The sequence below is a fragment of the Pseudopipra pipra genome, chromosome 10, assembly GCF_036250125.1.
Source record: "Pseudopipra pipra isolate bDixPip1 chromosome 10, bDixPip1.hap1, whole genome shotgun sequence".
In the NCBI taxonomy this organism is placed as follows: Eukaryota; Metazoa; Chordata; class Aves; order Passeriformes; family Pipridae; genus Pseudopipra; species Pseudopipra pipra.
In genome coordinates this window covers 1,899,966-1,926,853 of record NC_087558.1, presented here as the reverse complement: position 1 = coordinate 1,926,853, position 26,888 = coordinate 1,899,966, and the positions used below count along the sequence as shown (strand labels likewise).

The 26,888-nt window shown below is 41.9% G+C and overlaps 2 protein-coding genes across 10 annotated transcripts in view; one reads left to right on the top strand and one right to left on the bottom strand.

Annotated features, from left to right (window-relative positions):
• SMC4 (structural maintenance of chromosomes 4) overlaps nucleotides 1-18,901 on the bottom strand; it is a 30,300-nt gene extending 11,399 nt beyond the window's left edge. Inside the window, exons 1-8 of one of the 7 annotated variants that reach the window (XM_064665754.1) lie at nucleotides 18,593-18,720; nucleotides 16,110-16,300; nucleotides 14,840-15,018; nucleotides 14,055-14,246; nucleotides 12,081-12,257; nucleotides 1,079-1,243; nucleotides 451-578; nucleotides 105-245 (exon numbers count right to left, since the gene is read on the bottom strand). In XM_064665754.1, coding sequence (XP_064521824.1) covers nucleotides 105-245; nucleotides 451-578; nucleotides 1,079-1,243; nucleotides 12,081-12,257; nucleotides 14,055-14,246; nucleotides 14,840-15,018; nucleotides 16,110-16,239 — 1,112 coding nt within the window. In that variant the 5' untranslated portion in view covers nucleotides 16,240-16,300; nucleotides 18,593-18,720. Of the gene's footprint in view, nucleotides 1-104; nucleotides 246-450; nucleotides 579-1,078; nucleotides 1,244-4,211; nucleotides 5,230-12,080; nucleotides 12,258-14,054; nucleotides 14,247-14,839; nucleotides 15,019-16,109; nucleotides 16,301-16,891; nucleotides 17,405-18,592 lie in introns of those variants that run through there. The other 6 variants (XM_064665757.1, XM_064665755.1, XM_064665756.1 and 3 more) reach the window with 6 other exon arrangements.
• Nucleotides 18,902-19,208: 307 nt separating this feature from the next.
• IFT80 (intraflagellar transport 80) overlaps nucleotides 19,209-26,888 on the top strand; it is a 31,905-nt gene continuing 24,225 nt past the window's right edge. The window contains exons 1-5 of one of the 3 annotated variants that reach the window (XM_064665760.1): nucleotides 19,209-19,521; nucleotides 20,789-20,869; nucleotides 21,601-21,819; nucleotides 24,879-24,989; nucleotides 26,700-26,768. In XM_064665760.1, coding sequence (XP_064521830.1) covers nucleotides 20,830-20,869; nucleotides 21,601-21,819; nucleotides 24,879-24,989; nucleotides 26,700-26,768 — 439 coding nt within the window. In that variant the 5' untranslated portion in view covers nucleotides 19,209-19,521; nucleotides 20,789-20,829. Of the gene's footprint in view, nucleotides 19,522-20,788; nucleotides 20,870-21,597; nucleotides 21,820-24,878; nucleotides 24,990-26,699; nucleotides 26,769-26,888 lie in introns of all 3 variants that reach the window. The other 2 variants (XM_064665762.1, XM_064665761.1) reach the window with 2 other exon arrangements.

Below are 26,888 nucleotides of genomic sequence, written 5' to 3'. Positions count from 1 at the left end.
TGTTTAGATACAGCAGAAGTGACTCTGCTCATCAGATAATTTAAGATCTTGGTGGGGGAACATGTAAAACACAGTACTTGTGAATATATCCCTAAAATACTTACTTTTCAAGTTCTTTCAGAGCTTTATTTTTGGTTTTTGTTTCCTCTGCAAGTTTACTGCTTTTCTCATTGATGCTTTTTGTTTCTTCATTAATTTTTTCTTTCTGCATTTCCAGATCCTTTATTCGTTTCTTTAGGTCATGGCTGGGGGAAAAAACCCCACAACAATAAACCCTCAAACTCCACTTTTTCCCATGAAGCTTCAGTGTAACAACGTGGTTTATGTAAAGTATTAAACTATAACATTAATTACTGATTAAGAAATGCAAAACATTTCTAATTAGAGATATTAAAGCTGAGTTTAACACCACCCTCTAAAGCCACCCCAAAGCTTTAGAGAATAACTTACATATAGTACTGAGAGATATGATTTTTTTCTTTAAATATTTTGTTTTCCAAACACAGGAACTCAATGGCGTGATTCTTGTCCTCTTCCAAGGCATCCTTTTCTTTTTCCACCATTTTAACTCGATTTAACTAAACAAAACAGAAGGTCAGAGCTGGGGCAGAGCCAGGCCTAGAGGGGGAAACCACGAGGAGAAACCCCCCAGGACTTTTTGTAGGACACAGCTCTGGAGAGCTGGAGATCAGGAATTAACTCAGAGAGGGGATTTAGCACAAGCTTTCTGAAAGAACACATACAAGTTTATTTTCTATATTTCAACCTTTTAAAGTTAATTCTGCAACTGCACATCTTTTGTTTTCCTTCATGGCCTTTAAAACAAGCCTGCAACAGGATTAGGATTTACCAAGGACACAGCAAGTAAAAAGAACTTTTATTATTTAGAACTTTTAGGAGTTATTTAATACTTTTAGAAGTCAATGCATCAATAAAATGTTCCGAAAGCAAGTCCTGCAACAGATCTCCACAAGTAATTCAGTGTGGTTTTAGTTCTCCTCACACAGCTGTGTGTGCACCCCTAGAATTAGAGAATAATTCCATAAGAAATGCTAAATCAAAGCTTCCCAGGCCTCACCTTCTCTCCCCTGAGCTCGTTCAGGAGCTCCACCCTGCGACACAGAGTCTGGATGGGCTCCTTCAGCCGTGCAGATCCAATGATATCTTCCAAATATTCCAGCATTCCTTCGTCGTGCTCCGTCTGCCCTTTGGGCTTCATCATCGAGATCTGTTCCACTTCCCCCTTGGAAAAGAAAAGTTGGGTGGTTTCTGTTCTTAATGGCTTTTTTTTTTTTTTGCTGGGGGAAAGAGTATTCTGGAAAAATACAAAATCTATGGAATCAAAACTATTCCAGCAGGAACATCACAGAATCATTAAGGTTGGAAAAGACCTCCAGGATCATTAAGTTCGACCTTCATATGTATTTGGGAAAACAAAGATCAGAACTAACAGAATTCTCCTCTAAGGTGGTGGTGATGTGTCTCTTCTGGAGCCAACCTTCAGGTGTAACCATTCCTTCAGTTCTCTAAAGATTCAAAATGTATTTTGCCAACCTAAAAAAGGAAGAGGAGAATAAAGCATGTCCTTGGTGCTGGAGCTCTCAATAGCCTGAGGGCAGTTTTATCAGGATTGAAGACTCTTTAGAAACCAGCAGGTCCATAAAATCACACCTGAGGATGAACTGGAACTGTAATTCGTTTAATTGAGGCTTCCTTGTTGGAAAAAGAAAAAGATTATTTAAGTAGCAAGCTTCCTTGCTTTAATTTTCCTTTACGCACACCATCAATGTTAAATGATTGAGGTGAATAGTAACAGTGATTTGTTCTTTTTAAAAATAAGACTTAGGAAGGATTAAGCTGAGCCAATCAGACTGTTTATGTTATCATTAGCCAACAAAACAATTCTTGATGCTTTATGCTCAGAACACAGTGACCATTTTTGCCCAAGTGATTTAGTTGCACACACTCAGTTCACAGTGACACTTAGTGACACCAGGTTTTCTTCCAAATAGTAACTATTTAGTTGAGTAGAACAGAAAAAAGTGAATTTTTACAAACTGTACAACATTAAGAATTGGTATTTACTCAGGTAAGCCTTTCCTGTCAGTAATTCTGTTGTTGGAGTAAAACACAGAGGCAGGGGGGTTTCTTTCAATTTAAAATTCTGCATCTAAGTTTCACTTTTACATTGAAACGCATCTAAGATTTTATTTTCTGGTTTCCACTGTGCCTAAAAGTGTCAGCAGCTTTGACAGGACAAGAAAACTCAACAAAACTCTTTATTTTGATTTCTTACAAATCTCAAAAAGCCAAACAATCCGTTTTCTAAAAACTCCTGCTGTACTATATAAAATTCCAACTACATATTTGCTCCACTGCCCCAAAAGTAGGGTTTCTACACAAAAACTGCCTGTCAGCTTATGGGTAGGAAACTGTGCAGCCTCCTAAATTTCTGTGGAATTGTCAGAAGCCTCTATTTTTCCTTCTTGCATTAAAGCATTTCCTCTGTTTACATGCAAGAAAAAACAACCACAGGAAAGATTAATTCAGATGCTGAGCATCAAGGCTGAGAATTTCCTACACTGGATGTATACCCCTGATTTAGGTGCTGTAAACCACAAAACTCCCCTGGATTTAACAGGAAAAATCAGGAATTCTGGACAAGCAAGGAATGTGAGTCAACTTTTTTTAATGATTTGGCTGAATATAATTAACCATCTCTGAGCCACAACCATCTAAGAAAGATGATGATGAGGTGTGAGGTTTCTCTGTAGCTCACTAATGGCAATACTTGGATTATTTTCTTATCAAGAGTAAAAATATTTAGGAACTATTAACTGAATAATAGGAGTTTTAAGTATTATTTAATATTTGTAGCATTTTCCAAGTTAATATATAAAGAAACCTGTTTCTCTCACTCCTATAGTGAAAATACTTCAGAAACTAAAAGGTTTCCAGCTATTTTGATTGATAAAGGGACTGAAAAAGTAGCCATGACAGGGGAAACACATTTTACAACTGTGCATTGTTAAACCTGTTACCACTGTTAACTGTTTCCTAACCTGTTCACTGTGCTCATCACTCCAGCCATCATTTGAATTATGGATTAAAACCCCCCAAAGCAACTTTGCTCATTTCTGTAGGGGAGGATCTGAAACACAGCCGAGCACTTGTGAAAGTGAAACCAAGGCAGCCCAGGCAGCCATTTGTGGAGAAGGGATGAGAACAGGCTTGGGCACGTCTCACACACACCTACAGCTCCAAGTGTCACAGAGAACCCCGGGACAACTCTGCTCCTGTCCCTCAGTTGCCTCCCTCTGGGTCCTGGATTCAGAGAGGGAGCAATGTGCAAAGCCAAGGACATCAAAGCTGTGTGGAGACAATCAAAATGGATGGCAACCCCAAGCCCTTGGTGACGTGGGCAGAGCTGCCAAGGGTGGAATGGTGAACTACAAAAGTTCAGAAAGCACCGTATGGAAAAGCAGCAGATCTGCTCAGCCTGGAGAAGAAGAGCTTTGGGGTGACCCAACTGTGGCCCTTCAGTGCCTGAAGGGGCTACAAGAAACATGGAGAGTATTTACAAGGGATGGAGCGACAGGACAACAGGGAATGGCTTCCCGCTGCCAGAGGGCAGGGGGAGATGGGATACTGGGAAGGAATTGTTGGCTGGGAGGGTGGGGAGGCCCTGGCACAGGTTGCCCAGAGAACCTGTGGCTGCCCCTGGATCCCTGGAAGTGTCCAAGGCCAGGTTGGAGCAACCTGGGCCAGTGGAAGGTGTCCCTGCTCATGGCAGGGGGTGGCACTGGATGGGCTTCAAGGTCCCTCCCAGCCCAAACCAGTCTGGGATTCCATATTTCTATACCCACCAAGCCTTTTGGGAAGACTCTACACTCAATCCAAGAGCTCTCAATGGAATTACAGACCCGATTTCAGCTTATGCAGCATGGGTGGAGCCTTCTCCATCAGTGTGAATCCACTGGGATGCACGTACAGCACTAGTCAGAGGTGGCAAACTCCAACTGTGTACAGTGAACACACATCTCAGTGACAGCTCCTACAGAACATCTCAGGGTAGTCACCAGAAACCTCAGCTGGGACATTCTAAAACTCAACCTGATCTGTGGAGACATTTCTAAGGAAATGGTGGCAAATCCAGAGAAACCTTCTTTGAGACCAGGCTGCAAGGTCATAAGGGCAAGAGCCCTTCTCACCTGAAAGGGATTTCCCTGATGAAAAGGATCAGGAGGAACTTCCAGGAATTTAGGACCTGTCTTTCTCTGCACAGCTGAAATCTCAAGGAGGTGAACTATTGTTGAAGATACTTTATAAATTTAGATTTCTACTGTGCCTAAGGAAAGAGCAAAGACTTTAAAGGAAGTAAATCGTAAAAGCCTTCAAGAACTAGTGTAAGAATTGCTCATATTAACATTTAAACTCAGCTGAGGGCTGAGGGTCAGTGTGGGGTGAAGCAGCAGTGCCTGACACTGCCCAGGAGTAATCCCTGTGCCCACTCTGTGGAAGCCCAGGAGGATTCCAGGGATGCCCATAAAGATGACAGGAGTGACAACACCAGCAGCAGGTTCTACCACTGGTTTTGTGTCCTGAGGCTGCCCTACAACTACTGTTTTCTCTAAAATTAAGCAAAGGTAGCTGATCCTCTCCAAACAGCTTTAATCTGAGTTTATCAAGGGTTCTCTGGCACATAAAGATCTGAATTTTAATCAAGGTTATGAAAATGCCTGATAAAGGGGAGTTTTCTGCCACTCTTACACCAGTCTAGAAACGAGATACTTCTGTTCACTCCTGAGGTAACTCCACGTGCTGCTCCTGGCACACAGCAGGACTGTGTTCCACAAACCTTCCTTTACATTTGGGACTGGGGGCTTTTTTTTCCAAAGCTGAGAGATCTGACTGGCACAATGTGCTGCTCCCCACACTGACAGGACACAGCCTCAGATGGGATAAACTGGGGTTGGTGGTCACTTGTGCTGTGCACACTAATTCAGGCTGGGATGGTGCTGCCACTGGAATTAGGGAGTTCCAGGGTACAGCTGGTGTGCTCCATTCTAAAATTCTGCTATGAAATGAGACATGGACAGCAAAAATTACTGACAGCAACCTTATCACTCTTCATGGAGAATTTGGAACAATATTTTGGGGGTCAGAGGGGATCCTAAAGCCCATCCAGTGCCACTCCCTGCCATGGGCAGGGACACCTTCCACCAGCCCAGGTTGCTCCAAGCCCTGTCCAAGCTGGCCTTGGACACTTCCAGGGATGGGGCAGCCACAGCTTCTCTGGGAAATCCATTCCAGCCCCTCCCCACCCTCACAGGGAAGGATTTCATCCTGATATCTAATCTAACCTGCTCTCTGTCAGGATCAGTTGTTTCTGGAGAGCCTAGAAAGATGTTTGCTGTTATTGATTCCTGCCTCCTCTTGTCATGCCCGAATATTGGGAAAAAACCATTTTGGAAGGCAGTGTTATGCAATACCCTGAGTTTTGTCACACAAACAGTTAATACAGCATTTGTCCTACAGAATAATTATGGCAGGGAGTAGTTAAAAAGAGGTTTCCAGAATTTTGGGTTGGCAATTTCTGGTGTCTTAATGTGAAGCTTTAAAATAAAGTGCTGAAAACTTCGGGACAGAGGTTGGAACCCAGGAGCTGGAAATGTATTTGCTCTGAGGGGGGAGTTTGGGTGGTTTTGGGGGGGAATTTTGTGTTGCCGTTGCTGTGGTTTAGTTTTTTGAGGGTTTCTTTGTCAGCACCAGTCAGATTCAAACAGTGGGTAATGTGACATCTGACTGGATCGAAAATCACGCTGGTTTGCTCGGGAGGAACAGTCTGACAGAAAACACTGCCCAGAAAATGCAACATTATATCTCAGAAAAACCTCCCGTGCCTGGGGACCAGTCAAAACACAATTTGTTTCCAAATCACATTAAACCACCACCACATTTTAGATATGACAACTGTGGTTCTAATATTTAGTATTTTAAGAATATTTTAAGAATATTTCACCAGTTTCACTGTAGTGGCAGCATATTTTTTATAACATATGAGCTTTTAAGGCTTTTAAAGACCCATAAAAGGAAGTTTTCTTATTGAGTCCGAAATCTTTGAGTGGTGCTGGGTATCAGCAAACTTTACTGGAATCCCAACATAACAACAGTCATCTTGTAACTTCCTAATACTGTCAATAAGTCCATTTAATTTGCTTACTAAATTCACTGATTAAATGAATTAGTTTGCAACTTTATAGCATTACACAATTCCATTTCATTTAAGTGATCTCTGAATGCAGAGTGATCAGAATATTTAATTGAACTTTGTCAAGCATCACAAGATTAATGGTGATGGAGTATTATATAAAATACTAAATACTACTGTACTAAATAATACTACTACTACTATACTAAATAAAATTTAATGCAAACAGAAGGAATTTCAGATTAAAATAGTTACAGCAGGAACATTTATTCCTAAAAAAATGAGCTGAGTTCATAGGAAAATTGAGACCACACAATTTGGAAGCAGGGTTTTCTTTACATGCAACAGTGATCACCAAACCTGTCCTTTGAGCACTGACCTGAAGTTGCAGAAAACAGGGCTTGCAGCTCCCACAGCCACCTTAATTCCCAGTTTTGGGGAGGATTAGAGCAGCCAGAGCCAAAAAGTCTGGGTTTTTTTGTCCTCCTGAAGCAAATCTATCTTGATCAATCCAAATTATAACCCAATTTCAATTTATTTTCAGAAGGGTTTAACATGGAAGCCTGGGCAGAAGTGCCCTGGCATAAGGCAAACTTCTCTTAATAAAATAACAATGCTTAGAATTTTCAATCTGTTTGACAGAGCACAGTAATATTTGAATTTCTCTCGAACAGTGAAGCAAGTGGAACAGGAACAGATTTTGCAAGGGCTCTGAGAACAGCACATGCAGCTTCTCAGCACCATCAGCACGAGGCAGCCAGAATGACACTGGATGGGCTTGGAGGAGAAACATTCAAACATTTGGAATGTTTATTATAGAAGCTGGTTTTCTACAGAAAAAGGTAAAATGGGGAGTTGAAGGAGGGTCTCCAGCTGCCACACCATTTGCTAATGCTCAGTTGGAAGGTGGGTGGTTCTGACTTGCCCCATCTGACACCAGTTCCCTCACTGTATTTTGATTTCCTGGCTACTTTGGGCAATCAATGTCTCGCTAATAAAGGCACCAAAGTGCTTTTGCTCTTAGAAAAGCCTCTAGTGAGAGAAGCCTTTCCACTGCCCTGTTTGCAACTTCCACTGTTTGCACCCTCTCTCCCTTTTTTTTAAATTTAATTTAATTTAATGACACTTGGCTTTGGGGTATTTTTTTTTCCCCACTTTGACAAAATAGTAGCTCTCACTTTTTAAGCAGGAGTACAGTAAGGAATGGCAAAAATAAATGCTACATTTGTGTATCTTCAATTTTCCAGACTGGTAATTTCAATTGGACTTTATTTTGACCCATACTCCCTCCTCACATAAACTTTGCCCATGAATTCCAATCCAACATACATGGATTTTGGAAGCTGTATATTCCTGTAACCTCATTATTCTCCTGCAAACATGACTGTAATACAGCTCTTGTAAGCCACAATAGGTTGTTTGGGGATTTTTTGTCCCACAATTCCATGTTATTTCTGCTATTACTTGATGTTTGCAGCCATATCTCATTTTTACCCTTCAGTTTTACCAGATGGTGGTTCTACAGGAGAGAAAAAAGTACCAAATACTCAACTTTCTGCTCTGCCTTCAAAAAAAGTGTTATAAACTCGGTGGGAAATAAGAAAGTCAAGCAATAAATGCACATATAAAAATCTACAATGTCAGTACTGTGCAAAGAGGAGGAAAAATTTAAAATAAGCCTGTTATTCAGCTGTTTGCACAAAACTACTATTCTGCATTCTGGAAATAATTTAAAAGTAGCCTTTGTCGAGCTGTTTGCACATCTGTCTAATTTTAGAAGCTTTTTTAAGGACATTCTTGTGTTTAATACAAGAACACAAATTAAGTGCAAATCTAGAGTCACTCTGGAATTTAAGGCAGTAATTGGCAAACTCGACCTGCAACGTGTGACTTCAGATTATTGGTGTGTTCTAAAAAAATCGGTTGATTATCACTCAGCTCCACACTGCCCCCAGAAAAGGGCTTTTCTCCTTTCCATATTTCCCTGTTTTACTGAAGAAATCTTCCTGGAACAACCCTCTCTTCCCCAGCCAGCCCAGAGTTTTTACAATCCCATTTATGATCCCACCTTGTGCTCCGGTGTTGGTGTGTCTCCTCAGGAACACAGCCCTCAACAATTGGGAATTTCTGGCTTATCTCACAGGGAGAAGCAAATCTGCCCTCCCTCATTTCCTCCCCAAAACACTGGAAGTGAGTCCTACATTATTTCCACAAAGCAGCAGGTGAAAAACCTGAGGTAACTTCCTTTCTGGCAACATAACCTTGCCATGGGATAAGACTTGGTTCCAATCAGTTACAGAAGTACAGACATAAAAAAATCACTGTTTATACCTGCTTAAGATCACAGGAGAATATTTTAATTAAGTCTATCAAACCCATCTAAGTGAAATGCTACTGTAATTAGTAAAAAATTTACTCAGAACAGTTTCAATTGGTTTGCAAGTAACTTCTTAAGTAAATTAAAATCAACTTTAAGTCTGCTACCATTAATAAAAAATTATTTTAAAGTCTTGTGCTACTAATTCTACACTATTTATTTGCAAAGTGGCTGGATAGGAGTTACCTATGGAATTCCACTTCCCTTTTGGATGGACTCTCCTTCTCTTACCTTGCCAGGCTGCAGAACCAATCTCAGGGGTGTTGCTGTGCCTCTGCTCCCAGACATGCCCCCCCTGCCATGGCCCAAACTGACATTCCTTCCAGGGCTCCCATTTCTCTCATAATTCCTAATTATTAATAAATTCCTAATTATTACTAAAGAGCCTGAGAGTTTTTTGTCCCCTCCAGGTTAACCTGGTCAGGAGTCACCACGGAGCAACAGCAAACACACTCCCTCAGGGCTTTGCCCAGCCCAGTCAGAGCAGCTCCAAGTGTTTCAGTAAAAGTTAAATAACTTTATTTGTTGTTCTTTACAGATCTACAAGGTACTGGAGAGGGGGCATGAGGTGTGGAAGACAAAAAAAAAAATAGCAGCAAGATGCCAGAACCTCTTTTTTAAATGTCAAGATGCACTTTTCCCTGTTGCAGTTTCAAGCTCATTAACAAGCATGATATTTGTAATAATTGCTATAATAATATTATTATAATAATGCAAAATAATTGTCTGCTCCTAACGTACTAAAAGCACAGAACAATTTCTTAAAAACATGTAATAGAGTGTTAGAACCCAGGGAGCACAAGAGTGACAAACTCCTCCTGTTTTATGTTGGCAACATCCCCCTGTAACCAGAATTACTTTAAAATCAGATTTATTTCAATTAGTGAGTTCAGGCACTGCACTTGTAATTGTTCTAGAACCACTCAATTAGTCTCACATTTTCTGTCTTTCCACAGGTGTTTTTTGTAATGTTACTCACAGAAGTCAGCAGCAGTTTGGTTTTAATATTTTCAGTTTGGCATCAGCAGAAATACCTACATCAAAACTCAGCTTGGCCTCAGCTTTCAAATTTTAGCCTAAAACCACCAAAATCAGCAAAAAAAGACCGAAAAATAGGGGGTGAAGTGGGGAGAAGGAAGCAAAAAAATATAAAGCAGTCTTGTAAAAAGCAAATATTTTCCATTGAGTAATGCTAACTGTGCCTGCAAGATAAAATCAAGCACCTAAAGGTGTTGTTACTACATGTAGGACACGTTCTCTTACAACTTATTCTTTAGTACTAACCAGGGATTGTTGTGTCACACACCCAAACCAGCATTTGAGAATCCTTAATTAACATTTCTTGCCCCAAATCTATAGTACAGGTGAAATATTTTCAATCATACCCTACTGACAGAGTCAAAAATCAAAGAGATTTATAACTGATTTTAAATGAGAAATACTTGCTATATCAGGTTAAGCTTAGTTTAAATAAATTATTAGTGTTGCTACTAAAAAAAGAAGAGTAAAAGCCAAATAAACCTGTTATTTATCCCTTCAATTTTAAATAATTTAAAAAACATTAGGGGGGAAAAAAGAGCAATTCTGGTGACAGTGGTTCAGGCTTAGATGGTCTCATTTACATCTAATTTTTTTAGGATTTGGGGTTTGCAGTTCTGCTGTCATTCTGTGGAAAATATTGCTACATTTCCCAACTGGAAATATGCAATTTTGAAGGATCAAATCAGTGGATTTCACATTAAAAAGGCACAAGACCTGCTGTACAAAGAGAAAGGACTTTCTCTCAGACAGAAAGACTGAAGAAACAGAAAATCTCTGTTCCTGAGACAAAGAGTCTGGTGGGATGAAATTAAAAAATAATAGTGGGAATCACTAGTTTATCCCCTAAATATTGGCTTTACCTCTCCCTGTTTCCCTTTGTAGGGGTGGAAAGCATGAAACTCCAGCTTTTAGGAAAAGGTATGTTCCCCTCACTGATAACTTCCTGGGAAACAATTAGTGGGAGAAGAAAACAAATTACATTTGGGGGAAAAAAAATAAAAAATAAATTAAAAAAGCAATACTCCTTCCCAAATGTTCCCAGTGGTCCAAGGGAATGTTCTCCAACACTGAGCTTTATCTCTGCACCCTCATTTCTACCCAGCTTCATCTTTCACTTTACATTTTCTCCCCTCTAGAAATTTTGGTAAAAATGATCCTTCAGAACAACTGTGTAGAAAAAAAAAAATAGGGTGTATTTATTGTAGTTGTTTTCTTGGAGGTACTTCTTGCTCCATCTTGAAACAGAAAATACAGGGATAAAGTGGTGGAGGAGATAATTAATTGGCATGGAGACTTGAAAACAGAGATATCCTCTTTTTGTGGGTGTAGCTGTAAAAAAGGCCGGCACAGAAAGGCTTGAGGAAGTGAAGCAAACACAGCCACCAAGCTACAAGATTTTTATACCTTTTTTTTTTTTTAGAGGGGAACTGGAAGCTCCTTTGACAGAAACAGGCCTAAAATAAATTCTATTAAAATATTTCAGGCCTTGGGAGGCTCTCACTGATCACTAATTTCTAGGCCAGAGGAGATTTGGGACCTGTTAGTGGTGAAATAATTACAGGTAATTGCAGAAATAGTTATTTAATTTAATTAAGATTTAAATACTTCCATCAAGTACTTGAACTCAATTTACATTTCAAGTAATTGTTTGGCACATAGCAAAATTCTCATTTGAAAATTAGGAAAAAAAAAACAAACAAAAAAAAATAAATCAGTGTGGTTCTCTTCAGCCTTTTTTTTAAAACAGAAGCAAGCAGGCCTCACAATTTTAAGGTCAAACATGAATATAAATGATATTATATTGACAAATTCTGTGATTATTTTTCCAGTATGGGTTGTCAACTGTAGCTTTTAAAAACAGGGCCTGAACTGGCTACAAACCTGCCATTCCTTGAGTCCTCTACAGCAGCTAAACAAGTGTAAACAACAGGCACACTACATGTGTTTTTCCTTGCCCTCAGTTCCTGTGCACAGTTCAGTTTGCCATACTTACTTCTCAGTAAAACCATGTCTCTACATGGGAGCTGCAGAGAAGAGCAGAATCATCAAGGTTTAGGTTAATATCGATGCACTTTTACCTAGGAGCACAAACAAGTTGCTGAATCTCTGCCACGCTTAAGCAGCACAATAATATTGGGGTTTCAGGTTTATTTTACTACACCAATATTTACGTGCTGCTAGGGCGGAACAAGCACAACTCTTCCATTCATCCACTTGTCAGGAACACACATTTCTGAGCAGAAAAAACTGCCATCAGGATCTTCAACTGCTTCTCTGCCTTAAATTTCTAAAGCAGCAAATAATGATTCGCACCTTTAGCACAGCATGCAAACCATGATGTGCTGCTACAGCACTTTAAGGCCTCAAAACCAAGGCTGCAAACTCAGACAGGGGTTTTTTTTGGGGGGGGGAATAGAACTTTTTAAAATTGATTTTTATTCATCCACCAACCTGTAAAATTAAGAACCTGTTATGATCCAGATCGATGCCGTGGCTCCGCAGCAGAATTCCAACATCTTTGTATGTCTTTTTCTTGCCATTGATGTGGTAGGCAGAGGAATTGTCTCTATAGGCAGTCCGAGACACATAGAATTTGCTGTCAGGAACAACTTCATAATCATCTCCTTCCTGGTTTGGGGAAACAAAAAGCCAGAGGAACAAGCACTCTGTCAGTGTATTTGCCTCATATTTCACAATTAAGCAGAGAAGTTTCATCATGTTCAGGTTTTAAGTCAACTGGGCTCTGAGATGTGCTACAAGTGGGAACTGTTTTAAAGCTGCATCTCAAAAAAAAGATTAAAAAAAAATAAAAAAAAAAAAACCCTTTGAGAACTGGACAAAAACTAGCCCAAATTGTTTAAACTGAATTGCCTTCATCTTATGCCTTTCCCACCTCTAATGTAAGATACTGCTCTGAAAATCCTTCATTTATTCTCTTCACCACTGCTTCAAATCACAAAGGAAAAGGCCTACTTGAAAATTTAGGGAGGCTGTGCTATTCCAGCCTGGAAATCTCAGCTTAGGAAGCCCTGAGTGCCTTGACTGCTGTTTGCATTTTCAGCTCCTCTTTTCTAGGGCTTGGAAAAGGAGCTGCTTTGAGCTGAGCAGCTCTAAAGAGAAACTGTAGAAGATAAAAAAGGCAAACATTAAAGATGTGACAAACATGACATCATCAGCTTCAAAAGAGATCTTCGATTTACCTACAAAGCAGCAACCAAAATAAAGCTGGGACTAGGCTTGAAAAAGTTAAAACTGATGCAAGCTGCTTGTAAAAGACTTCAACTGGCCTCCCACTTCCCCAGATTAACCCCCAAGAGCTATCAAATTGCTCTCTAACACATGCAGAGGGTTTTTAGATCAGAAAGTTGGTTTCTAGATGTTCATACAAAGGCAAGTGGGGGGGAAAAAAAGAATAAATGTAATAATTTTTGAATCTGGTTATTTAGAAACACCCCCCTTTTGTTTGTATTTATGTATGTCAAGTCAAAAGAAAAAAAGAAATGTGTTTTAAAGCAGTTCACTCAAAGGCAATAAATATTGCCACTTTATTAACACAATTTTTGAAATTTCAAAGTACACTTCCCACTGTTTTGACTGACCCCAAATTTAACAGCTTGGATGTGTGCACAAAAATTCCATTTAAATTAAGAGAAATAAATCCCTTGTATTGCAATTGCAATAAATCAACAAAAAAAGCCCTTAAGTTTTTATCAATACCCGAAGTGACAAGCAAAATAAATATTTTTTTATTTGCCAACACTTTCTATTTCATTCAAACAAAATATCAGGTTCAAAAAAAAATTAGTGGTAGGATGTGGGATCCAAAATTTCTGATGAAAAATCTGTTTTAAAATTGCAGGCATGTTTGCAGTACATAAAGTGTAAATAAGTTTCAGATTCATTATATATTTCTCTAAATTTAGAGAACCTAAAATAGTTTCTAATTGGTTTCAAAAGTTTTGTTTAAAAATGTTTTATTTCTTAATACATATGTTCATGTTATAAATTTCAGAATATATATAACATGTCTAAACATAGACTTATAAAATTTTAGGGCTCCTTTTAATTGCAGAAATAAGTTTTATTTACTCGAGGTAAATGAGATGACAAGTCTAAAACGACTTCTTCTTAAAATGGTTATTACATATTCCTAAATAGCTTTAAAACAGATATTTACCACATATTAGTCCTGCAGAAAATAAAAAAAGAATCCCTACTAATAATTTAAGAGCTGCACCACTCAATAGAGGATTTTTTAAAGTTAATTAACACTGATGGTTTACATCCCAAAGGTAAACTAATCATGCTCTGAAGTTTTCCCCAGCTCCAACTAAAATAAGCAAATATTCAAAGTTTTCAAAGCCTTAGGGGGGGGGAAAAAAAAAAAAGAAAAGGCTCCAGTTTTGTGCCTTCCAACACACCTACCTTGTCAATGATCTTTTGGAAGTGAACTTCCACAGTGCAGCTGGGGATGTCCGTGTGCTCGTCAGAGTTATGGATCAGCACTGAGAGCTTTTTGGAGCGGATTTTTTGGGCTCGGTAGCCAAAGACAAAAAGCAGGGAATCAATGACATTGGATTTGCCGCTGCCATTTGGCCCGATAATACACGAGAAACGCTGCGCGGGGAAAAGGGAGAAAACAAAAGTGATATTCAAAGGGAAAGAGCTCCTGCCCAGTGCACATCACCCGGTGCATTTGGAATGTTTCAAACACAATTCTTCCAGGTCCGTGCAGCTGCTGACTGGCTGAGAGCTCGGGGTTTGCTGCCAAAGGTAAAGCAGCACAACTTAATAAAAACCCCCACACCTCAGCTGAGCTCAGCTCTCTGCATCTGAGCTGCACTTCGCCAGCATGTTTGCAAGGAAAGTTTCATGATTAGCCACGTAAGTCTCTTGTGGGCACTAAAAAATATTCTCATTCTTCAAACACGGCCCTAAAAGTTCTGCAGCAAACGAAATCAAGAGAAAAGTGTGCTTTTTTAGGCTGGGCTGACAAATTAAAATTGTACAGGACCAGAAAGTTGCACTTAACTGTTTTCTCTACTGTCCAATAATGAAAATTTAGATTATTGCCACAGAAGTATTTCTAAAACTTAAATTTCTTTCAGTTCTTTTGAGGTCAGCTCACATGAAAATACAGCAAGGAATACTAACACAACAGCAAAGCCTTACCTTCATTTAAAAAAATACTTAAGGGAAAAGAAAGATACCTTATGAAAAGGTCCCAGAGTTTTCTCCCCTGCATAGGATTTGAAGTTCTGGTTTACAATGTGAGTTATCATGAGCCGAGGAGCACCGGGTTCATTGGTCATTGCTGGAGGTGGGGGAGGAGGGATGCTACCCAAAATCTCTTCTAAACTTCGAGTATCCACCACCTCATCTGACACTGCTAAAAACCATCCGAATTAAACAGAAAGGGAAAAAAAAAAAACACAACAACAACCAACTGTAAGCTCTCAATGACTTGACACCTTTTCAAATGTTCAACCGAAAAAGCAAACATCACCTCTATAGGAACCAAACCTCCACTTTGGCCTGTAATTATTAACATGAGCTAAGTGGAATTAAAATCCTTCTTTCCACCAACTGAATCTTTTTTAAGAGATACTTAAGATGTCCCATCGATGCACTGGGGGGTTTGTTCCTTCATTATGTAATTCTTATTCCAACACACTTTAACAGGCACTCTGCAATTACAGCAGCTCCAACCAGCACAATAAGGCTGCAAATCCGAAACAGGCCAAGTCTTTCTAATTAATAAGTGCAAAGCCACATTTCAGGCGTGCTCACGAGTCCCTCTGCAAGATTTGGGGAGCTCTGCACGAGGCTCTGAAAGCTGTAATGACAGCACAACTGCTCTGCAAAGACAGGAAGTTTGTTACGAAAACAAACTGGCCCCCTGGATATCAGCAAGGCAGCTTTTCAACAGGCACCGGCAACTCCTTCTTCAAAGAGGCAGCAGTTTTTGCCACTGATTTAAAGATATTAATCTATTTGTCAAGTACCTTCCTTTAATAACTGCACAGCTGGCTACCTAAAATGTCACACAGCTGCTGTTTGGCCAGATATTTTCTGCAAAAACTTAACTCGAGGAACTCAAGAAAATACACTGCTTCATGAAAAAGAAAGTCAAATCATTTTAAGAGTTAAGTAAATAAACTTGACATTTATTCCATTCCAAGAAATCCCATACCATTGGCTGCCTATAAATTTGAAAAATCCTGCTGTTGTACCACAATCTTAAGCACAATGTTCCAGATCAGGGATATGAAATAGGCTTTATTAGGAGAAAGTCTACAAATTGCTTTTGCACTTGTACTGGGCCAAACCCTTTAACTCTTTGCAAGCCCTTTTTACAATTTTAAAAGCAGTTTAAACAAGGCTTTCAGCATTCCTTTGTAAAAGGGAACAGTCGGTAAATCCGATTGCTGCTAAAAGGCTCTGCCATCTCCTCACATCAGCCCCGACAGCCAGACCTACCTTGAGGAGGACCTTTGTCAAGCTGCTTGTTGCCTTCGTTTTCCACTTCCATGTCGCTGGAGGACTCCTCCAAGGGCTCCCTGCCCTTCCGACGGGCTGCTGTGGAGGGTTTGGTGCTCTTGCTTGCCATGATCCCTGTTGGCCGTTCCCCTTCCAAGCACTCAAACTACTGAAGGGATCTATCTCCTTTGCTGACACAAACAAGAAAACCCCGTGATCTAAGCACCGAACTGCAACCCCCTAAGGAATTTACCTACAGGTCTGCCCAGCCGTCTGACTCACTTAGAAACTAAGGGCTAGAGGTATTCAGAAGACAAAAAAATCCACTTTTGAAACAAGTTATCAAGATTAGCTTTGTAAGGATATACTTTCAGATACATTACCCCCCAAAATCAGTGGGATAAGCCTAATCTGTAAAAACAGCCAGAATCTACCTGCTGAAAACTCGCAGGGACATGTCCTGGGCTGTGACTTTGCTCAGAGAAAGTCACCGGGATGCTGGGGGCAAAAGAGTTAAAGACACATTCGAATAACAAACTAAGTAGCCACACGTTTGTGCTCTCCTGGAAGAACTCTTTACATTTCAGACCCGACACTCGTTTTACTTTCAATAATCCGTGCAAAATATTCATACATAGATACACAGATAAACAAAAGACCTGCGCAATTATAGCAAAGACTTGACTCTTAAACAATTTAAGTCGACACACTCATCTCACAAAACACGACACAACCACTCCTGCCAGCACTCAACGTTTCCCAGAGAAAGCAAAACGAAATACCTTCATCTCTTTGTGATAATAAAGTCAACTGAGCAAGAACGAGCATTACAAAAGCCATCAGCTGGCACTTCAGCACAGCTCCCAAACGGAGAAATAGAAAGCACCCGAGGAGAAGAAAAGACGAGGGCAGGAGCGAAACTCTCCCCAAAGAGCTGAAATCGCAGCAAGTGGCGAAGTGAGTTCGCAGAAAAACAGACATGAGAAAGTTTACTTCTCACAAGATAAAAAACTGACGTGGTTAGAAAGTCATCTTACAATTGGTGCCAATCATTTGACGTTTGCAGACCTACCCCCAACCCACACTCTCATGAGAGTCCTTCATTTGGGACAATGGGGGAGGGGGGGAAATCAGAGACACAACTCATTTTCGGGCAATTTGAGTCTATGCCCCCGTTCAGAAGTGTTCCGCAATGGCTGTCTCAGACAATTACAGCCTCTCAAAGCACCACATTTATTTATTATTTTTTTTTCCCGAACTGCTCCACTCCAACAGAATTGTGCAATATAGACCTATTTACCTTCCCAACCCTTCCCCCCCTCCTCAGATACTTCAACAGAATGAACAAGCCGAACTACTTGACCTCAGCTTTTACATCGCGATAAATCAGCTGCCACATAGCCTCTAACAAATTTAACAAATTCGTGCCCAGCCCCTCCCCCGAGCCAGCTCGAAGGTGTTTGGTAAAAGCATCTCTCCACGGGCTCCTGCCAAGCGCCGTTTTTCTTACGGGGACGGCGAAAAACAAGAGCCAGAGACGGACAGAAAAGCTTCCTCATTAACCGCCGATTAAATCTGATTGCGACAACCCCTGTCACGGACAAACTCGGGGCTTTTTTTAAGCCTGAGGAGCCCGACTGCGCCCTTGTCACGCTCTTTCCAAGTCGCAGAATATTCCGAGTTGGAAAGGACCCACAAGGATCGTCGAGTCCAACTCTTTTAAGTAAACGGCCAGTCGTTAAGGGCTTTCTTAGGGTTTCTCTCTCATCCTTCAAGCATCAAAGCAGAGCTGGTTGCAGAAGGGTCTCTGCCCTAAGCAGATTAAAATCGGGTCTCTCCGCTACTCAAACGCGTTCCCGTCCTCGGCGGGTCCCCAAGGGCACAGCGGGACCCTCGGGCCGCACAGCCCCCGTGTGACCCCCCTCCCCAAACCCGACAGCAGCCGGGATGGCCCCGCCGAGCCCGGACCCCTCGGTGTGACCCTCAGCGGGGCCGTGGGAGAGGCGCTGCCGCCGCTTCTCCTCCCTCAGGGCGAGGGGGAAGTGGAAAAAGGCGGCGCGGGGCAGAACCCGCCGCCCCCTCAGCACTCCCTGCCCTTGCCCTCAGCACTCTCAGCCTTTCTCCCTCAGCACCTTCCCCTCACCACCCCTATCGTCCCTCTCAGCACCGTCTCCTCAGCACCCCATATTCCCCCTCAGCATCTCTGTTTTCCCCTCCAGCAGCCCTGTCTTCTCCCTCAGCGTCTCCTATCTCCCACTCAGCACCTTCCTCAGCACCCCGTAACCCTTCCCCTCAGCATCTTCCCCTCAGCACCCCCTGCCCTTGCCCTCAACAATCCCTGTCTCCCCCTCAACACCTTCCCCTCAGCACCCCCAGCCCCCCTGAGGGCACCTCCTCTGCCGCTCTCCCCCAGCGGACGAAGCCCCTCCGACCCCGCCGCCCTGAGGGCGAACCGCCGCCGCCTCCTCCCGCCGAGCTCGTACCTGCTCGTCCCGGCGGCTCCCGGCCCCGGCGAGGCGGCGGCGGCGCGGGCGGCCGCGACTGCTGTGGAAGCTCGTCCGCTTCCACACTCGAAAATGGCGCCGAAACGGCGAACTCGAACCGAAATTCGTTAGAAAAGCGCGGGGCAGGCTGGGACGGGAGGGGCCGGGCCCGGGGTTTGAACGGCACCGCCGCCCCGCCCGCCATCTTGTGTTCGTTACCGCGGGCAGGGGAGGGAGCGCCGGGACCCGCCGGGAGCGGCCGCCCGGGGGCAAAACCGGGGCGAAGGGAGGCATTTAGGGGGCGAGGGGGACGCGACCCCCCGCGGCCCTTCCCCGCGCGGAGAGGGTTTAGCTTTAATTTTAGAAGTAGGTCAGTGGGCGGCGCTCGGTTGCCGGGCGACGCGCGCCGGTTTAAAAATGGTTAAAAAAAAAAAAAAAGCACAACTGTAAAAGAACTTCTAAAAGTAAAAAAAAAAAAAAAAAAAAAAAAAATTTAAAAAAATTTTTTAAAAAATCAATAAAAACGGTGGGCGCGCGGCTGTTTTGAAGCGGGTTTTACTAATTAGCGGGCGGCGCCGTGGCACCTCCGGGGGGGGAGGTGGGGAGTGTTCGTGAGGTGGCGGAGGGCGAGGAGGAGGAAGAAGAAGATGGAGTCTCGCGAGAAGTCGCCATAGAGACGGCGGCGCTTGGGCGCGGGGGGAGCGGGTCCCGCCGCTCCTGAGGCGACGGGAGACGGGGGAGAGAGGCGGGATTATCCCGGGATACGGCGGGAGCGGGGCCCGGCCGCCGCTCTGCGCTGTCCCCCCGCTGCCCGCGCAGGTAAAGGCGGCCGCCGGCCCCCGTCAGCGGCAGGACCGAGTCAGCCCGAGGGGGGCGAGGGGGCGGGCGCCGGGACCCCCCGAGGGCGGGAGAGCTCCGGGCACAGGGAGGTGAGTGAGGGCGGGGGGACCGCGAGCCCGGCACTGCCCGGGGGGCTGGAAAATCTGCCGCTTGGGAAGCTGGAAACGGGGTGTTGGCGCGGGCGGAGAGCGGCTGTGAGGGCCGATGCTGCCCCGAGGGGTTGGTGTTTCCTTCCCGGCGCTCCTCCGTCCTGCCCGCTGGTTTGGCTTCCCTGCGCTCTCCCGCCATCCTGCTCTCTGGAATTCCTTCCCGGCGCTCCCCCCCCCCATCCTGCTCTCTGGAATTCCTTCTTGGCGCTCCCCCCCCCCCCCCCATCCTGCTCTCTGGAATTCCTTCTTGGCGCTCCCCCCCCCCCATCCTGCTCTCTGGAATTCCTTCCCTGCGCTTCCTCGTTCTGCCCGCTGGTTTCCCTTCTTTGCATTCCCCCCTATCCTGCTCTCTGGCATTGCTTCCCTGCACTCTCTCCATCCTCTTCTTTGGCATTCCCCCCATCCTGCTCTCTGGCATTCCCGGCGCCCCCCTATCCTGCTCTCTGGCATTCCTTCCCTGCGCTGCCCCCATCCTGCCCACTGGTTTCCTTCCCCGTGCTCTCCCCCTATCCTGCTCTCTGGCATTCCCTGCGTTCCTCTCTCCCGCTCTTGCTCCCTCGTCGCTGATCCCGATCTCCTCCTCTCCCAGCAGCTCCGGAGGGAGGAGGCGGTGTCCCGGAGTTTGGCGTCCCCCGGCCGGAACAACTCCCGGTTATTGCCCCATCTCTCCCAAACCTCCAGCGGAGCCGCTGCTGGATCCCTCGGGAGCTGCATGGGATGGGTGGGGATGGATGTACCTGTTGGCGTTCATCCCCCCGGGGGCACGTACAGAGCGATTAAACCGTATTCAAAAATTACAGGAAAGTTCTGGGCTTGTCTTTGAAAGGAAAATGTTATTTTCCCTTCTACCCACCCTCCTGGCTGTGTGTCAGCACAAGGGAGCTTCAGTGTTTCAACCTATAGTGTTTCAGACTTGGTGATCTTAGAGGTCTTTTCTAACCTTAACAATCCAAGGATTCTCTATTCCCAGTATCACTTTTTCTTTAAATTGTCCACTCTGCTTATACTGAGCAAGATAATAATTTTACAGTTGGATACTGTACGAAAAAGGTCTGTTTTCGTGCTTGTTTTCCCACAGTACCAATATAATATTACTTCAAAACTTTTTATTTTAATACTAATGTCTTCCATTTTAATTTTGGCTGCTTACATATGTATGTATATTATGCTGCTAACATATATATATATTTATTTTCTTGTCTTACAGTTCTAACATATGGTTTTTAATGCTCCACCTGAACAACTGAGATGAGACTGAAGACTTCTCTTTTAAAGGAACCAAAACATATCCTTTGTCACAGAAAAAAACATAGAACACCATGTTCATTCTGAATAGACTCTTTTCCAGAAAATATTTCCTTATCATAGAAGCTACAGTAAAATGCAGGTGGCTTTTTCTTCTCTTCCCCTTGTCCTTCAGTGCAGCCTTTAAGCACAATGTTTTAAGAAATATTAAATATTTTTTGGGTAATCACTTCAGAAGCTCTCAATATCTTGCTAGGAAGTTTTTGAGTTTTCCTTCTTATTTGTAGTGATAAGTTAAAAGCTTTCCCAGACAGCAAATAAGAGCAGTGATTTATCTACCTGCACGTAGCAGACGTAAACAAAACTGGAATTTTCCTATTAATATATTAGATGTATAGCAATTTATAATTTATGTGATAATAAAACAACACTTTTGAATGACAGTTGGCTGTTTTGCCCTTGCATTGTGCACTCAGACCCTTCTAGAGGTGTAACCCAACATTTCAGCTGTGTTTCAATAACTTTGCATCATCATAGTAATTATATTTTTACATGAGAGTTTGCTTTATTTTTGGGTGAATTCCTGTCAGCTCTTTTCTTGCCACAAAAGAGCAAAAAAAGAAAGAAGACTCACAGTGTTTATGCAAAACATTCCATGTAATCTTATGAAAATCATCTTCCTGTATCGTTCCTTCAATTTTGCGTAGCTCGGATATTTTTAAAGCTTATTTTTACTGCTTAAAATGTTCCTATTCCTTAACTGAACTGAACATAAGGAATTGGTGAGCTGTGTGGGATGGACAACAGCTGATGAGCTCTACTCCTGCAGTGATGATCACCAGATCATGAAATGGAACCCTTTAACGAGCGAGACAACTCGGGTGGTCAGACTTCCAGATGAGATTTATCCCATAGATCTCCACTGGTTTCCCAGGAGCATCGGGGGGAAGAAGCAATCCCATGCTGAGAGCTTTGTTCTGACGAGTTCTGATGGTAAGTCAGCTGAAAATATTTCTCATTTCACACCACTTTGTGTTTCTGTCACCCAAATACACGGGACGTTATTTCGGGAGCAGGAGGGTTTGAGGATTCCTTGGGAGGGGTGTTTTCCCTGCTCCTCCAAATCAAAAAAATTGATTTTGCACACAGCCACATTTTTCTTCCTGCATGAATTTTCCTGCAACAGCTTATTCCTGCAGTTTTCCTGCAACAGCTAATTCCTCAGTGCTAAGAATTCCTGGAAACTCGCTGAATCCCATGGAAAAGGAGTCTAATCTCTTTACAGGGTTGCATTAATTCCTGGTTGAACTCCAGATGTTTGTGAAATTAGAGCAAATGTAAATTTAATCCTCTTGGGTTTTCTTCTGAGATGCTTCTCTTGGGGGACATTGTTCTTTTACTTCCTACTTACATTGATCTCGTTGCTGGTTTTTTTACAAAAGCAAAGAATATGCTCAGCTTTAAATTGCAAATTAAGCACAAATCATAAGTGATTCGACCTATTTTTTCACTTTTTATTGATAGTTTTACGTTGGGTCAGCATTTAAGAGTCTAAGAAACGAAATGAAGAAAACATACATGTTTTATATTCCATATTTGAATGGGGTGTGAATCTCCCACTTGCAATTCCTCCAAAACTGGAGAGTCACTTGGAGATCGAGGACAGTTCTGCCTTCAGTACTTAATAAAAATAAAGGAGCAGTACTTTACAAACCTGAGCTGTAAAGTAAGATTAAAATCACTCCTACTACTGCAGGCATGTGGCTAAAATTTTCCCTTTCCTGTGTTTAAGGCAGTCAGTTGTGATTTGAAACTCTCTGTTCCCTCGGTGTCAAGTTGAAGAACAGAAATCCGTGGGAACAAACGTGGCTTTTGGAGGAACCTCCACCTGTGAATGCAGTGACAAAAATCATTTCACTGTCATCACTTAGAAATTCAGGTGTTGGAAAAGTAGAGAAGCTGCAGAAATAAAGATGCTGCCCATGAAAAGTCGATCTGGCCCTGTTCTGCAGGAGGGTTGTGATACAGTTTTAAGTGGTGATCACATTTTTTCCAGATGAATTCTCGGTGCCTGCTTTTATATGTAACATATTCTTCCCTGCAAGGCTACAATTTGCTGTTTCCCTATTTGAAAAGTGCCTTGTGAAAGAAGCAGGAGCTTGTGGACTGGGAAAAGATGCAAAAAATTGGTAAAGGAGTTGGATGTTTCCCTGTATAAGAGGATTTTATCCCAGACTCCTGATAATTTGGCCTCACCAAAACCTTCAGGTCCTTGCCAGCTTCCTCTTCTTCCATCTGAATTTAGTTTTTATGTGTTGAGGTGTTGCTTAAATTTAATTTTAATTTCCAGGGATTCTGCCTGGGTCAGTGGAAGCTGTTGGTTCAATATATAAAATGCCAGGGAATTCTTTATATCCTTAAAAATGTAATGGCTGGGAAGAGCTCACCACCTACTGCTGAGCACTGTAGGTGATGGCATGAGAACATTCATGTGATAAGAGGTTTAATTATTCTGCAATGAAAAAGGTCTGGGCTACAGATGGAACAAGTACAGAAAATTAATAGAAAATAAACCATGTTTTAGTGTATTATAAGGACATTTTTGCAATTTAATTGGAGGAAACACCATTGAATTCCTCTGAATCCAGTTATTACTTGTACTTGGAAAATGAGATTCTCAGACCTGAGAGATGATCTATAGGTGATACATTAATTAGATAAGATGTAATTTATAATTATACAGTAATGGAATGCTTTAAATTAACCCCCTGGAAGTGTCCAAGGCCGAGTTGGATGGGACTTGGAGCAACCTGGGATAATGGAAGGTGCCCTTGGATAGAGGAATGAGATGAGATTAAGGTCCCTTCCAACCCAAACCATCCTGGAATTCTATGGTATTTTAAATATATCAAATAAACTGATTTATCCAAACCATACTCTTCCCATCAGTGTCAAAAATCCTTTCCTTGGAAACCTTGCTCTGCCACAGATTTAGTTGGATGTTGGTGCCTTTTTGTTCAGGTGCTTAAAAGTAAAAAGCAAAGTGTGATTGTATCCATTTGACTGATCCTGTGGAGAGCCCTGGTGTTTATTTATGGTTATTTAGTGACAGATCCACCTGAATGCCTTTCCTTGGATTTACTTTGGCTTTATTTGTTATTTTGGGGATGTTCTGTTTTGTCTCTAAGTTCTGGGTGCTCTGGTACATCCTTGTAGTGCTTCACTGGCTGGCAGGTTAAATCAAATAATATTAAAATAATTGGATTTTAGAGTAGTTAATTGGAATCCCTGGGCTGGTTTAAGCCATGCATTTGTTCTGCCACATGTTTCCAAGCCCTCTTTGTCTGCTCTTTGGTCTAATTTAAATTTGGTCTTCCTGGATTTCAGCAACATCCCTCATTTGGAAAGAGACACTTCCCCCTGCTTCTGTTGAAATCATTAATAGCTTTGTTTTTGGCTGCTCTGAGTTTCCATCACAGCTCCAGAAGGCAGGAATACTTCCCTCACCCGTGGTTGGATTGTTCCAGCTTTTCCAGTATTTTGGGATTGAGTAGATTCAGATGGTTTTTGGATCTTAAAAAAAAAAAAATACCACCAAAACCAACCCAAGGACTCTCTGGGCTGCACGTGGAGCTCCCAGACACTGCAAGAACATCAGGCACTTGTGTCCCCAGAGGGATTTGCAAACTTTTGAGGGACATAAGAAAAAGAAATAGGTAAAACAAAAAGTTATAGATAAAGAAGGGAAATAAATACAACACTGGGGCTGGTTTGCAGGTTGTTCTGCAAGAGCTCGTTTGTTTGGGGTGATCAGAGCTGGGAACAATTTTATGTTTTATTCTTTTTCTTCTTGCTGGTTTCTTGTTTTGTCTGTTTTTAACAGAAGGTAAAATCATTACAATTATATAATTTAATCAATAATTTGATATAATAATTTAGTGTACACAATTTAATTCTATATTTAATAATTTTATGTATATTATTTTATATATATAAAATCGTACACACATGTATACATTTATATAAATTATGTACTCTTTTTATATCTTTAGGGAAGTTCCACTTGATTTCCAAGTTAGGAAGAGTGGAGAAAAGTGTGGAAGCACATTGTGGGGCTGTGCTTGCAGGAAGGTGGAATTATGAAGGAACAGCACTGGTCACAGGTGAGCACTTGTACATTAATGAAGTGGTTTGAAACCTAAAATAGCAGAAGAACTCTTTGAAAATCAAGCCTTCTGGTTTTTTAATACAGTATTTCATAGTTTAAATTGTAGTTGCATTGAATTTAAATGAATAAAACTGAGTCTCTTCAGTGTTCACACACTGCTTGAAATTCTGTGAGAAGGGGGAAAATGGAAACACAAACTCAACAATAGAAATGAAGTTACTTTTTTTGGTCTTAATTATCACTGAGGTTGTTATCTTGTTTAATAGAAGTTAGTTTTACACTAATTAACTCTATTTTAGATTAACATTGTCTATTTTAATTAATAGAAGAACTACTAAAAACGTTTCTCTTTTTTAGTGGTCCTATTTCTTAGATGTCACCCTTTTTACTTGAAAGTAAATGTTTTTAATATCAGAGTGCTTGGATGGTTTTGTGGCTGTTCTGAACTTCATAAAGGAGAATATTTGATTTATTTTTCTCTGCCTTTTTCCAAAAAAAGGCTGCTAAGTTGGTCCATTTCTATCCCTGCACATTTGGGAGTTTTTTTAGCCAACAAAGTTTCAAAGCATCTTGAATATTCCTTTTTCTTCCTTAATTATCAGGAATGGTGTAATTATCACCTGCAGCCTGTGATTGATCTCCCAATGTTTCCATCTCTACACCCTTTTTGTCCTAAATCTTTTTGGTAATTAGTTGCTTTTTGGCATTTTTTGTCAAAAACTTGCATCTTGGTGTTCAGGGGAACTGATGAAACTCCCTGTGAGCAGCTCCTTGCTGGATTTCTGTCGGTGTCAGGATTCTCTGCAGCCTCCTGTTGATCTGGGACAGCTGATTCCTCTGGACAAATTCCAACTCAGTCCACAAGTACTGAAGATCATTTTGGAGCTGCTCATTTCCAGACTCAAGTCTGACTCTGAAAATGCTTCTTCAAGGAACTCTGTCTGGCTTGTTCCTCTGAAATCCCACAGGGAGAGAAATATTGTTCTTTTTAAAGGCAGATTTGCCTCAGGAAATTCTCCAAAGGAAAAGTCAAAACTGCCTTTTCAAAATTGCCTTTTGAACCCTTTATTTTGTTGTTTGGTTGGTTGGTTTTTTTGAGACTGGATGACACTTCTTAGGAGTGTGGGAATTCATCACTATTTCCACTTTGAGATCATCAACTGCTCTCATACCACAACTAGACTTTGAAGAGGAGCAAATCATTGATACTGCATCCCTCAAAGTATTTTTGGGGCTGCATTTCAACAGCATCAAGTGTGCACAAACAAGATTTTAAAATTACCATTTACTTTGCATTTTTTTAAACACTTGAAAGCTACACTGGGCAGATCCAAAAACCTGAAACGTGGTAAGGAAATTACCTTTGAATGGAAGAATTCCATGGAGTTTCTAGGAGCACCTTTTTCCTCATTAATTGGATCTGGGAGGCTTAAATTGCAGGGCCAGAGCTGTACATTTTAAATATGAGAGCACACCAGGAAATCTGTGCTCTTAATCACAGAAGGGACTTGTTCACAGTAACAAAATCACCATCCTAAATACTTTTTCCTTGAATATATTTTCTATTTGCATGTTTGGAGGACTAAATGAAAGGTATGACCTGTAAGAAGACCTGGATTAATTTTAACTCAAGTGTTTCCTAGGTAGGAAGTTTGTTAGATTTAATTGTTGCACTGAATTTGATGATTTCTCTGCTCATTTTCAGTGGGTGAAGATGGCCAAGTGAAAATCTGGTCTAAGAGTGGAATGCTGAGATCCACTTTAGCTCAGCAAGGTAAGATCATTTCCTTCAAGTTCTATCAGAACTTTTTCATTTGGATTGGTCTAAAATACATTTAAACAACAGAGCCTGAATCTGGCAGTGATGGTTTGGTGACAAGTCTTCAGGCCTAGA